This window comes from Nakaseomyces bracarensis (genome assembly GCF_045282275.1).
Source record: "Nakaseomyces bracarensis strain CBM3 chromosome Unknown Scaff9_0, whole genome shotgun sequence".
In the NCBI taxonomy this organism is placed as follows: domain Eukaryota; kingdom Fungi; phylum Ascomycota; class Saccharomycetes; order Saccharomycetales; family Saccharomycetaceae; genus Nakaseomyces; species Nakaseomyces bracarensis.
The window spans coordinates 199,029-212,412 of NW_027263970.1; the positions used below are offsets into that span (position 1 = coordinate 199,029).

The following is a 13,384-nucleotide window of genomic DNA, read 5'->3' on the forward strand; positions in this document are numbered from 1 at the left end:
GATCATGTTTAACGATGAAATTTTTTCTCAGGCCGAGGCGGGGCCTTTCTCGACCTTCAGAGGTCGTCGACATATGACGCATAAAGCAGTTGTCTGTAATATTTACTAGTTTTGATATAACTGGCTAGCATACCACCAAAACGAATCTAAAGAAAAAGTAATATATAACAATGTTGTCCGCTAGAGGAATTATGGGTAAGTCTGTGACCCGTGCGGCTCGCCGTATGCAATCCACCAAGGTGCAAGGCCAAGTCATTGGTATTGACTTGGGTACTACGAACTCTGCTGTTGCTGTGATGGAAGGTAAGGTGCCTAAGATCATTGAGAACGCTGAGGGTGCCAGAACCACACCATCCGTTGTTGCTTTCACCAAGGAAGGTGAGAGACTTGTTGGTATTCCAGCCAAGCGTCAAGCTGTTGTCAACCCAGAGAACACTCTGTTTGCCACTAAGCGTTTGATCGGTCGTAGATTTGAGGATGCTGAAGTTCAGAGAGATATCAAGCAAGTTCCATACAAGATTGTGAAGCACAACAACGGTGACGCCTGGGTTGAGGCCAGAGGTGAGCGTTACTCTCCAGCTCAAATCGGTGGTTTCGTTCTAAACAAAATGAAGGAGACCGCTGAAGCTTACCTAGGTAAGGCTGCTAAGAACGCTGTGGTTACCGTTCCAGCTTACTTCAACGACTCCCAAAGACAAGCCACCAAGGACGCTGGTCAAATTGTTGGTCTAAACGTTCTTCGTGTTGTTAACGAACCTACCGCTGCTGCCTTGGCCTACGGTTTAGAGAAGTCCGACACCAAGGTTGTCGCTGTCTTCGATTTGGGTGGTGGTACTTTCGATATTTCCATTCTAGATATTGACAACGGTGTTTTCGAAGTTAAGTCCACTAATGGTGACACCCACTTGGGTGGTGAAGATTTCGATATCTACTTGCTAAGAGAAATTGTCTCTCGTTTCAAAGCTGAGTCTGGTATCGATTTGGAAAACGACCGTATGGCCGTCCAAAGAATTAGAGAAGCTGCTGAAAAGGCCAAGATCGAATTGTCCTCCACCGTTTCCACCGAGATTAACCTACCTTTCATTACTGCCGATGCCTCCGGTCCAAAGCATATCAACATGAAGTTCAGCAGAGCTCAATTTGAAACTTTGACCGAGCCATTGATCAAGAGAACTATCGAACCAGTTAAGAAGGCCTTGAAGGATGCCAACCTAGCCACCTCTGACATCTCCGATGTCTTGTTGGTTGGTGGTATGTCCAGAATGCCAAAGGTTGTCGAAACCGTTAAACAATTGTTCGGTAAGGAACCATCTAAGGCCGTCAACCCAGACGAAGCTGTCGCTATCGGTGCCGCTATTCAAGGTGCTGTCTTGTCCGGTGAAGTTACTGACGTCTTGTTGTTGGATGTTACCCCATTGTCTCTAGGTATTGAAACTTTGGGTGGTGTCTTCACTAGATTGATTCCAAGAAACACTACTATCCCAACCAAGAAGTCCCAAATCTTCTCCACTGCTGCCGCCGGTCAAACTTCTGTTGAAATCAGAGTTTTCCAAGGTGAAAGAGAATTGGTTAAGGACAACAAGTTGATCGGTAACTTCAACTTGTCTGGTATTCCACCAGCACCAAAGGGTGTCCCACAAATCGAAGTCACTTTCGACATCGATGCTGATGGTATCATCAACGTCTCTGCTAGAGACAAGGCTACTAACAAGGATGCCTCTATTACCGTTGCCGGTTCTTCTGGTCTATCTGACTCCGAAATTGAGCAAATGGTTAACGACGCTGAGAAGTTCAAGAGTCAAGATGAAGCTAGAAGAGCTGCTATTGAGACTGCTAACAAGGCTGACCAGTTGGCTAACGACACTGAAAACTCCTTGAAGGAATTCGAAGGTAAGTTGGACAAGGCTGAGGCTCAAAAGGTTCAAGACCAAATCAACGGTTTGAGAGAATTCATTGCCAAGGCTCAATCTGGTGAGGAAGTTAATGCCGAAGAATTGAAGACCAAGACTGACGAATTGCAAACCTCTTCCATGAAGTTGTTCGAACAAATGTACAAGAACGACTCTAGTAACAACACTCAACAAGGTGAAGGTGAAAACAAGCAATAAATGGAAAGATAGAAAATAATCAAGAGTGACTTTTTAATTAATCATGTCATATCTAATTTATTTTTTACTTGTTTTTTTTTGTTTCATAGTCACTTTCTTTCTATTTTCTTGTTCTCGCACAGTTACTAATAATTAATGTTTCCATGCTGTTCAGTTGGTAAAATTTGCACATATTAAATTGAAGTTCTATCTTTGCTTGTCCGATGGGATCTACTCATCAAAGCTGATATACTTCACCCTCACATGAATATAAATCCTTGTATTTAGTTTCCAAACATGTAATTATTCAATGCACGTACTTACTATCAATTTATAAATATATATAAACATATATATTAAAATACAAATCATAAAAATTTTTAAAATTAATGACTATTTCTATTATTAATTGTACATTCTGCCGAGATATCCGATATTTACCACGGTTATATATCATGTTTAACTATTCTCTTAAGGTCATACAAGAAAAATCGACCTGCTTTCTCCCTTGTATAATAGCCTCATCAAAGTATGCATTACCATCATACAAATCTCTAGAGGCTATTATTCTCAACTCCATTTCCTTCATGTCAATAGCAGAGCCCATCTTCGAGTTTATATTTTTGGGTCCCATAAATTTTGTAACCTTAAGTACATTTTGGATAACGTTTAGTACATCATTGATCTGGTCCTTCAGAGTCAACTCTGAGTTACCATCTGTCTTATGTAACAAAGTGTATACCCTATCAAGAAGTAAAGCTGAGAAGAGATCACCAACACCAGTGAAGTAGGACTTGATAAGTGGAATTCTGTACACGTACGCCGATGAGTCACGCATGGAGGCAACACAGTATATCGCCTCGTCACCGTTGAAGAGCGCAGAGTTGCAAGAGGTAACCACAATCACAGGGATATACTTGTGCAGTTCTTCCAGAGCACTAACCAGCTCTTCCTTCGTGTTAACTGACTTACCATAAAGCACTTCTAGTTCGAATTGGTTCGGAGTTATAATATCAACAAGATTATCGCCGCTCAGAGCCAGTTTCTTATACTCCGGCACAACATCCTCACTCACGTATAGTTCACCTTCATCACCCATAACTGGATCCAGCAACCAGATGGCATTGTTACGCCTCTTATACTCAGAATACATCTCCCCAACTGTACGCACAGACCCACTATTCGGCAAGTAACCAGACAATAACGCCTCGTAGTCAGGGAAGTTCTCCATCAGACCGCCCAGAATATCACGTAAGTCCTCCTCACTAGTGACAGACCCAAAAACTTTGTCCATACCGTACCCTGTATGGTTCGAGAACTGCACACTGTTGCAACAGTCAACATCCCATCCTAAACACTGTAGCGGGAATGTAGCAGCTTTATTCCCAACGTAACCATGCACAACATGCGACTGAGTCGCCAATACCCTTCTAACCATCAAATCAAGCGTCTTATATGGGTCTAACCCTTTTCAAATCCCTTCATTCGAAGCATGTAAAGTAGGTTATTAGCATTATTAATACAATTTTTTTTTTTTTCAGTCCAAGCTCATTACAGTGGGAAGAGTTTAACAAGGGATGATACAGGATAAACAACACTAGCTTGCTAATATCCAGGAGCAAAAATAAGAACGACTATGCATAGTTGCTGAGGCCTGTATTTAACAATTATAACTTTTAGTATATATAGCCACTGCCATCTGGCTCTAACCAGAACACTTCAACCAGACGCAATTTGTATAGCGCCGTGGCGCAGTGGAAGCGCGCAGGGCTCATAACCCTGATGTCCCTTGATCGAAACAAGGCGGCGCTATAATTTTTTTTATTTGTAAATTAAATATTTTTTTTTTGGCAGACAAAACGCGTGGAGAAGACGCCAAAATGTTATAAAACTGGGCCAAATGGTTTACATAAGGTATTAACACTTGAAGTCAGATGCCAAAGAGGACAAGTACGATGCTGGAGATTGATGAGAGTGTTAGGGATTATATTAGTGATCGGTTGTTCCATGCGGTGAAACCGGTTCTCTTCACCGATCTGGTGCATGAGTTTCGGAAGGGTGCTGAGTGGGCTAAGAGTGCGATGTTCAGTTACTATAAGGGTACTGGCGAGAATGTGAAGTTTCACTGTGTGATTGTGTGTTGTTTGAGTGGTGGGCGTGTCGGGGTTGTGCAGGATCTTGCTAGGGTGGAGGAGTTCGAGGAAGAAGTGACGGATTGCTTCATATATGCGTTTAACCCTATGGAGGAAGTGATTCCGTTCAATGAGGTTTACAGACATGACCCAGGGTTTATCACGATCAAGAACAGCTACGAATTGGTACGTGGGGAACCTGCCAGCGAATCACCTGTCAAAACAATTAAGACTGAGAGTAGGCCATTGGGAAGAACTACGAATAAACCAGTGGATAAGGCTACGAAACCGGTGGAGAAGGAGAAGGAGAAGGACAAGAAGAAGGGTAAAGATATGGGACTGAGGTCTACTGCATTACTGGCTCGGATGCGTAAGGAAAGAGAGGATAAGGAGCAAGAGAGACAGGCCGAATTGAAGCGGAGACGTGAGGAGAGCCAGAAGAAAGCACTGGAACGCGACCCGAAGAAGTCCAAACAGATGGACGAACTGTCCAAGATGTTCGACGAAGACGAGGACGATGACCTGATGGATATAGACGACGAAGAGAGACCTGTCACAGCACCCGCAGAGGTAGGTTCTACCGTGACAGCTGAAGGTATATCAAATCGTACGAATCAGACTCAGCTCGAAGAGAGCGAGCTAGACGAGATCATGGACACTACAGCAGAAGAGTCTCTACTAGAGATCAAGCATAGACAGGAACCAGAGTTGTCGTCACAGGTAAAGCAAGAGACCAATACAGTGGAGCCCCTGCACCAACCAGTACAGGAACCAGAGCCCGAAACATATGTCGATGAAGATGGCTATATCGTAACGAAGCGAGCAGCACAGCCTGAGACCAAACCAAAACCAAAACCAGCGGCTAAAACACCCATAAGATCAAAGACAGAACCCTCTGCCTTCAAACCCAAGAAGAAACAAGGCTCTATCGAGAGTTTCTTCAAAAGAAAGTAGTTCACATGATCTACGTTACTAATGATACAATTTATAGAAAATTTTTTTTTGGGTGATGAGCATTCCACAGAAATTTTTCATTTAAATATGGCAATAAAATTTTTTTTGCGATGAGCTTCTTTTAGTTTCATTGTTTCATTTCAATTCATTCTTGATTCTCCTTTACAAGAGACCATTCAAGCGAGCTACTAATTTATATAACCATATTTGATTAGAAGATAATTCATTTGCAAGGAACTTGAACAAATTAAAAATAAAAATAATAAAAAAATAATGTCTGCTCCAAACCCAAAGGCTTTCCCATTAGCTGATGACAACTTGACTCAGCAAATCTTGGATGTTGTCCAACAATCTGCTAACTTGAGACAATTGAAGAAGGGTGCTAACGAAGCTACCAAGACTTTGAACCGTGGTATTTCTGAGTTCATCATCATGGCTGCTGACTGTGAACCTATCGAAATCTTGTTGCACTTGCCATTGTTGTGTGAAGATAAGAACGTTCCATACGTCTTTGTCCCATCCAGAGTTGCTCTAGGTAGAGCTTGTGGTGTCTCTAGACCAGTTATCGCTGCTTCTATTACCACCAACGATGCCTCTGCTATCAAGAACCAAATCTACGCCGTCAAGGACAAGATTGAAACTTTGTTGATCTAAGCTGACATTAAAAATTAGATATACGAAGAACACGTTAGATCGTTGTTATCTTCTATCAATTTTTTTATAATGCACTTTTTTAGTTAGGATTTTTAATGTATATTAGAAATAGCAAATTAATATTATTACAATAGAAAAAGAACCAAACCAAAAACCATATTGTATCTTAATATATTTAAGTAACTAAGAAAAAATTATGTAGTATAACCTTTTATCATAGGTGTATGCATAAGTACAAAAGATCAAAACATTTAAATAACAAAATAAAATAAAATAATGACTAGGGTGTTAACTTTTCTGTAGATGGAGCCCTTGTTGTTATCCTTTTAATTCTAAAAGAATACTTCAAGTTGGCGCTTTGGTAACTACCAGCTTTAGTAACATCCTCAATGAAACCTCGCCATAGATCTTCACGATTTTCTATGACTTCAAGTATGCCAAAGTAACCATCTTCGAATATTAGTAAAAATAAACTCTGCCCATTGTCCATATAAGAATAACATAGTGGAAAGCCGGAATATGGATTAATGGGTTTTATAGACTCAATAATATGAGCAGATTCAATATCAATATAATCGTAATAATCACCATCTTTGATACAGATTTTAAGGTTTCCCGAGTGTTTCATCATACCAACAAAAAACTCTGCAGATTTTATCATAATAAAGTTTACAGCATTTGGCGCAGAGCAATGTGAATAAGTCCATAATCTATTAGCGACAATATCTGAAAATACAAATTTTTGGCAGACTTCTGGTAGAATCAGTACGTTTGAACGCATATGAGCAGTTATGTCCATGTCTGGAAAAATAGGAATACCAAAATAATCTTTTCTCTCCAAATTGTAATCATCTACTTCAAAGATCTCGGTTAGTTTGAATTTCCCATCTCCTAATTGTTCTACTATAAAAGACTGTTGCAGATCTTGAAATAAATAAGCATGAATTTTTTCAGGCGTTGAAACTATATCAGTGATTGGATTTTTCAATACATTTATGGAATGTTTTTTCAGTGAGTTTTCTTTCCATAAAAGCTCGAATAAATATAGTATGGTGCCTTTTGAAGTAGTTATTGCTACTATAAAGAGGTTTTTATACTTCAGCATTTCAAATGGTTGGAATTCTGGGCTTGTAGAATTTAAGGAGAACAGTTTACAACAGAGAATTTCCTCCTGTACTTCAATAGCCGAGCTGCCTTCATAAGAGCCGGTTGAGATATTTGCTACTGACAGTTTTATGTTCTTTTCTGATTTTTCAGAGAGAACAATATATTCAGAATTATGATATAGATAAATGATGGAGTCTGGTATCGAATGTAAATTTATGACCAGTTTTTCAGCCATGCATGGTTCCGCTGCGGAAGAAAGCTCACTGATACTGTTTTCCATTTTTATGGTCAGTTTATTAATAAAGTTATTAGAATCCAGAAACCACAAATTCCCAGCTTCAATTTCACGACTAACCTTAACTTCTTGATGCCCCAATTTTATATCCACAAAGTATAGCACATTTTCCAAAAGATCAACAAAAACTGTTTCATGATTATTGTACGCCAATACATATGTAGACTGGGTATCAACCGTAAGTAATTTGAAAGGCAACTTATTCTTGGAGTATAACTTTTTTAAAATTGCGTTCGTACCGAAGTCAAATAAGTACAAGCAGCCCATTATATCGGATATCAGAACCCGAGACCCTGCAGGTGTTCCCATTACACAATCATATATTTGACATGAAACAGGTAACTTTGCTATTTTGTCACCGCTGGTTGCAAATTCCCGGATAACATAGAGGGTATTCTTTCTGTAGTAGTAAATGTTGAGCTCGTCTTTAATAACAGTACAATCACCATCTAAACCGTCAATATTTCTGATTTTCGTTTCTTGTAGAGTCCCATTCTCATCAATTTCAATTCTCTCAACAATATTAGGGAATTTATGGATAATGTAGGACTTTTCAATAGCTTTCGTAGTTGTACTAGGTATTACACCTAAAATATCACCACTATCCTCTATAAAGTAGCCTTCATTGGTTATTGAAAATACATTTGGGTTTCTGTCCAGAAGCGTTCCAGAAACGTAAAGACCTTTTTCATTCTTAACCACTACACCTAGTTTATTAGTTGGCCAAAAGTCTTCAATGGAGTCGTATGGGCCAAATATGTCTGGTGAACTAAAATTTATGTACCCAGGATTATAACTGTCCATTAGCATTAAGTGAGGACTGTATTGATGATCATAACCTAAGGTCACTACTCTATTATGACTAGGTTTACCTGTGTCTAGTGCTACTACGTCAATGATTCTATTGCGAAATTGTATATTACATTGGAAAGGAGCAAATGAATTAATTGATTTCAATTTCTTGGTGCTTAGTATCTTTATGTCTTTATCACGATAGCCTGCTATCGCCTTTGTTCCGTCTCCAAAATACCGCAATAGGTAAAGATTATCGGTATCTTTTATTTCCTGTGTGATAGTAGCTATATCAACAGGAGAGGAATGGAAGGACACCTTTATTTTAAGTATCCTTCTTTCAGGTGCCATGAAGGCTCTGATCTCGTACTGGTCTAGTCTTAATTTTCTGACATTAAGTTGACATGCTCTAGAATCTATGAAATCGAATGTCCTATCAATGCCACAAATCTCAAGTTTCCCCTCTGCATACAGCACGAGCAGATATGCATCTGTCAGGATTACTAATTCATGATTATCGGAGAAGGTAAATTGAAAATCAATGTCTGAGTTGAAAAGTTTCGTGGTGCTGATAATCTCTACATCAACTTTTGCGACTTCAGCGTCAGCATCAGCGACCGCGACATGGTCCCGGCTAGCTACATTCATTTCTACAAGCATATAGCAGTTGTAGATGTGGGATTTAGTTAATAGAACTACTGATACTACATTTCCGAGCCTCGATTGCTCGTGGAACCCAACAATATCCATACCTTCAAACCTGTACAATGGCTCTATGGTCATATCTGGCAGATTTATAAAATGAAGAGTATCTGAAGAACTAGCCAAGTAACCACTCCTCATCTTGTCCTTAATATACGCCGTACCATAATTTCTGATAGTTCTGAAGAGGTGTACATGATCTTGTTCAGAACTATGTAGATCAATTGAGTATATCTCCTTATGGCTCACGACCAGATGAATCCCTACCGCAGGTCTCTTCTCCTTAAGTTTCCAGTCCTCACTCAACACCCACAGCTCCCGATTAACAACCAAGAAATATCTCCAAGGAGTATCGTCAACTACCGGCAATATACCAAATACTAGCTCATCCATTACCAAAATAAAAATATCCAGTTACTGCTTATATGTCCATCGTTTCTTTTTCTTCCCTTATGGCCCTATAGTCCCTGAAGCTTATAATACCTTATTTTGTTAGCCTGACCTAAATAAAAACAGTAATATGCTATCGATGACTTATATTAATACAACAATATCAAAATATATGCTTAGCCCAATTTCTTTTTATGTAGAAATGCAAGATCCAAGATACCTATATACGTAAACCACATGGTCTAATATAATATATAACGTACAGTCATGTGATAAAACGTATTTAACTAGATACATGCATGTGATGAAACGTAGAGTGGTATAGTAATGTGACCAGTAACGTATATAACGATGGGTGTCTCTCAATGATCTTATATTGTGTAGTAAAATTATAGAGTTAGCTCCCAGATCACTAGCCTGTTTACTACTACATGATAGTATTCCAACTAATATTTCAGTTGGTATATTCAAAATGACTTACCAAGGGCAGAGAAAGCTGAGGAAATATATGTTTAAATACATTGGTTTACAGTAATCGACCAATCAAATCAAAAAGCAGACGATGTTCCGGGTAATAACTTTTCGCTAAATGAAATTTGATCCAGTCACCGGGCGAGGTTTTCACCTCTCAAAGTGTGTTTAACGGATATAAGCAAATTAGCTGAATGAAGGGGACTTGTATTAGGAACTTTAAATATTTCTAGTATCATTCAAAACCAATTCAATATTAGGATTATATTCATAACTCATATATCAGATACTAGGTTTGTAGGAAAAAAACTAGGAAGGAAGATATAAAAAAAAAAAACTAAGGAAATTACATAAAAGAAAATACTAGTCCTAAAATAATAATAATAATAATAACGAAATAGCAATAATGTTGGGTTTAAGATCTTCTGTGAGAAATGTTGGCAGGGTCAATGCTGCTAGGATGCTTTCGACCAGTATGGTTGCTAGCAAGAGTACCTACAGGACTCCAAATTTTGATGATGTGTTGAGGGATGACAAGAGTTCAGACAAGAGTCGTTCTTATGCTTATTTCATGGTTGGGTCTCTAGGTCTACTGTCTTCTGTTGGTGCCAAGTCTACTGTGGAGACTTTTGTCAGTTCTATGTCTGCTTCTGCTGATGTGCTGGCCATGGCTAAGGTTGAGGTTAACTTGGCTGCTATTCCAGAGGGTAAGAATGTTGTTGTGAAGTGGCAAGGTAAACCTGTGTTTATTAGACACAGAACTGCCCATGAGATCGAGGAGGCCAATTCCGTTGACATGTCCGTTTTGAAGGACCCACAAACCGATGCTGATAGAGTTAAGGACCCACAATGGTTGGTTATGCTGGGTATCTGTACCCATTTGGGGTGTGTGCCTATTGGTGAGGCTGGTGACTTTGGCGGTTGGTTCTGTCCTTGTCACGGTTCCCACTACGATATCTCCGGTAGAATCAGAAAGGGTCCAGCTCCTTTGAACTTGGAAATTCCAGCTTATGAGTTCGATGAAGAGAAGTTGATTGTTGGTTAAAAAAAAAAAAAATAAAAATAAAACTAATAAAAAATAACAACTCGATAAATTAACATTAATTGAAATCCTTCTTTTATTTATTTTTTTTCCCTAACATATTCTTAAAATAAAAAAAATGCTTATTCACTGACATTCAAAACTAAATTAATTAAAAGAAAACATGATTTCTTAGCATAGAAGAATCAACAACAAAATTGGGACCCAATATCTTTAACAACAAAAAAAAAATATAAAGGTGATAATATAATAGGAAAAATGAAAGGGTTACTCTAACTGCTGAGATAATACCCTTTACTCCTTTGTTCCTTATTCCTTTTATGAGTAAATATTCATCATTTTAGAAGCACCATCAATTTCACAACAAAAAATAAAAATTCTAAAAACAAAAAATCCAACTATGAAATTGAAGTTTTAAAAGAAGGTTTATCTTCTTTTTATCTTTTATTTAATACAAAAACAAACCTGTAGTTAATTCTCTTTTTTACTATATTTATTTCTATTTATTCCGTACTTCGATTAATCATATATGATTTTCCTTCATAACGACAAAACTATCAAAAAAACAAACAAACAAACAATCAATCCAGTACTGTGCTCAAATATCTCTCTAGATCATCAGGCACATGTCTCCAGCCGTTCTCCATCCATTCTAATACCATTTCTCTTGTTTCATGGGCCACTCGTTCGGATAACGTCTCGTTAAGTAAAGTCGATGTCACTGATAAATGACTGGTTTGTTTGATAATGGGGTCTTTACCACGATACATTAGTGTACTACAGCTTGAGCTGTTTCCCATAGAATTATGTGATGCTTCTGTGCAACTAGTACGCACATGTGCAGGTTTAAGCGTAATACCTGCTAAATCATGCAATATATGTCGTGCATAATCTGGAATATTGGGAGGTCTATAATTTTGGCTAAATCTAATCTTCCAGTACACTGACCAATGCAGACGGCCATATTCTGGCACGTAGCGGTAACTTCCTAGGTTGGGAAAACATATATCTTTAGTGGTACCATCATCTTTCTGAATCCTTAGCCCTATGGGTATCAATTCAAGAAGCCACCAGACTAAGACGTATATCTTCTTAAGATTACCACATTTAGCTCCATATTTAGCCTTGACTAATAGCTCATTCCTAGCTATGGCATTGTATAGTTTTTTCTCATATCCTGCTTTGAGGATTCCTCTGATATGCGCCAGCGCTAAGAGATCGAGACTGTTCGCTGTCAACCTTTCAACACTATTCTCGATCCTTATATCATGTCTTGTTACGCTTAATTTTAGGTAGTCGTGGGTATCTGCAAACAAAGTGCCCACAGAGGTACTCTGATCAGCAAAGTTCTTAAGCGCCGCCATATCAAACCTGCATCCAAACTTAATGGCCTCTCCTATGATCCATCTTAGGGACATGTTCGATGTACTTTCCATGGAGTCAGCATCTAATGCCCAACCACCACCGACATCAGCGTGATCACCGGGGAACCACATTTCAATTACATCAGGGAAATTTTGGGACTCTGTGATATTCTGATCTTCTAACTGATCAAATTTGAAGTAACCATGAACAGTAACGAATGACACAGCTGCAGTTCCAGCGCCTTTCAAGAACCTATAGCCTTTATTCAATGAAAATATCAGTTGTGGCCGTACAACTTTTCCAGCTGAATTAGGATGCGTTTCAGTAATATGTTCATGATGAAAGCTCATCACTGACCTCTTCGGCAGTTTCAAAGTAGGTTCTATACAAAATTGTTTGAATTTCCCACGTCGTTCATCCAGGGACAATGTATGCCTTATATGTTTTACAATTCTACACCTCTGTGTGCAAGGGAATAGTTTGTCTCTGAATATACCAACTGAGTTAACAGAGTCGAACAGCCCTTGGAAATGAATTCTTATCTGCTCTTTCCTACTGAACGTCTTCTTAAATTCATCTACTAGTGTGGTGGTGTAGTTAGGCTGGATAGGCTGTCGTTCGTACTCCCATTTGACATACACCTTCCACGCCATCTTTACCAGATTAACTTGCCCCGGCTTCAACAGTCCTACCTTCTCGATCATCCCAGCTAGCACACGGGCAATGTACGCCCCACGAGAGAACCCGAACATATACACAGTGTCACCACTACAGTAATTAATCATCAAGTAACGGTACGCTTCTACTATGTGTGACTCTATGCTAAAGGCAAACATCGAGTCCACCATGTTCCGTACACTGGACCACGTAAACCGTCGCCGAAGGTCAGTAACCGGGTCACAGTCAGCTGTGACGCCAATGCCAGGCTGATAATAACATAGCTGAGACTCATCACACTCCAGCATTCTATACAGCTTCAACACATTACTGAATGGGTAAGGCCCAAAATTCTCACTAGTCCCATCAAAACATAACACTATATTCTTCATTATTGGTTACCAACAAGCGTAAGGGATTGATAAGTTCAGATTATAATATTGAAGTGCTGAGTTACCAACATGATACTATTAATAATATTAATATACCTAATAGTACAATTCTCTTAATTTTGATTGGATGCGCTGTCACAATAACCGAAATCCGGGTAATTTGGTATATGAATTGATTAAAACAAAAAAAAATTTAATCGGGGCGAGCTGGGAATTGAACCCAGGGCCTCTCGCATGCTTGTGTGATTTGTACTCGGATTTTCTCCGAATTCGCCCAAAGCGAGAATCATACCACTAGACCACACGCCCTTATTAAATGGTTGAAGGTGTAACATAATAATAGG

General features: G+C 39.0%; 7 protein-coding genes across 7 annotated transcripts; 4 read left to right on the forward strand and 3 right to left on the reverse strand.

Moving 5' to 3' along the window:
- Positions 1-170: 170 nt before the first annotated feature.
- Positions 171-2,108, forward strand: RNJ42_02340 (Hsp70 family protein; the record flags this gene model as incomplete). Its single annotated transcript, XM_071052505.1, has 1 exon — positions 171-2,108. One exon carries the CDS (start codon positions 171-173, stop codon positions 2,106-2,108), a length of 1,938 nt encoding a protein of 645 aa, XP_070906352.1.
- A 442-nt stretch (positions 2,109-2,550) lies between these two features.
- On the reverse strand, positions 2,551-3,525 carry BUD16 (putative pyridoxal kinase BUD16; the record flags this gene model as incomplete). The annotated part of the gene is made up of 1 exon (XM_071052506.1): positions 2,551-3,525. The coding sequence occupies one exon, from the start codon at positions 3,523-3,525 to the stop codon at positions 2,551-2,553; it is 975 nt and encodes a 324-aa protein (XP_070906353.1).
- A 496-nt stretch (positions 3,526-4,021) lies between these two features.
- On the forward strand, positions 4,022-5,173 carry POL32 (DNA polymerase delta subunit POL32; the record flags this gene model as incomplete). The annotated part of the gene is made up of 1 exon (XM_071052507.1): positions 4,022-5,173. One exon carries the CDS (start codon positions 4,022-4,024, stop codon positions 5,171-5,173), a length of 1,152 nt encoding a protein of 383 aa, XP_070906354.1.
- A 273-nt stretch (positions 5,174-5,446) lies between these two features.
- On the forward strand, positions 5,447-5,827 carry SNU13 (RNA binding protein SNU13; the record flags this gene model as incomplete). The annotated part of the gene is made up of 1 exon (XM_071052508.1): positions 5,447-5,827. One exon carries the CDS (start codon positions 5,447-5,449, stop codon positions 5,825-5,827), a length of 381 nt encoding a protein of 126 aa, XP_070906355.1.
- Positions 5,828-6,107: 280 nt separating this feature from the next.
- RNJ42_02344 (uncharacterized protein) lies at positions 6,108-9,116 on the reverse strand (the record flags this gene model as incomplete). Its single annotated transcript, XM_071052509.1, has 1 exon — positions 6,108-9,116. One exon carries the CDS (start codon positions 9,114-9,116, stop codon positions 6,108-6,110), a length of 3,009 nt encoding a protein of 1,002 aa, XP_070906356.1.
- Positions 9,117-9,990: 874 nt separating this feature from the next.
- On the forward strand, positions 9,991-10,629 carry RIP1 (ubiquinol--cytochrome-c reductase catalytic subunit RIP1; the record flags this gene model as incomplete). The annotated part of the gene is made up of 1 exon (XM_071052510.1): positions 9,991-10,629. The coding sequence occupies one exon, from the start codon at positions 9,991-9,993 to the stop codon at positions 10,627-10,629; it is 639 nt and encodes a 212-aa protein (XP_070906357.1).
- A 578-nt stretch (positions 10,630-11,207) lies between these two features.
- On the reverse strand, positions 11,208-13,040 carry RNJ42_02346 (uncharacterized protein; the record flags this gene model as incomplete). Its single annotated transcript, XM_071052511.1, has 1 exon — positions 11,208-13,040. One exon carries the CDS (start codon positions 13,038-13,040, stop codon positions 11,208-11,210), a length of 1,833 nt encoding a protein of 610 aa, XP_070906358.1.
- Positions 13,041-13,384: the final 344 nt, after the last annotated feature.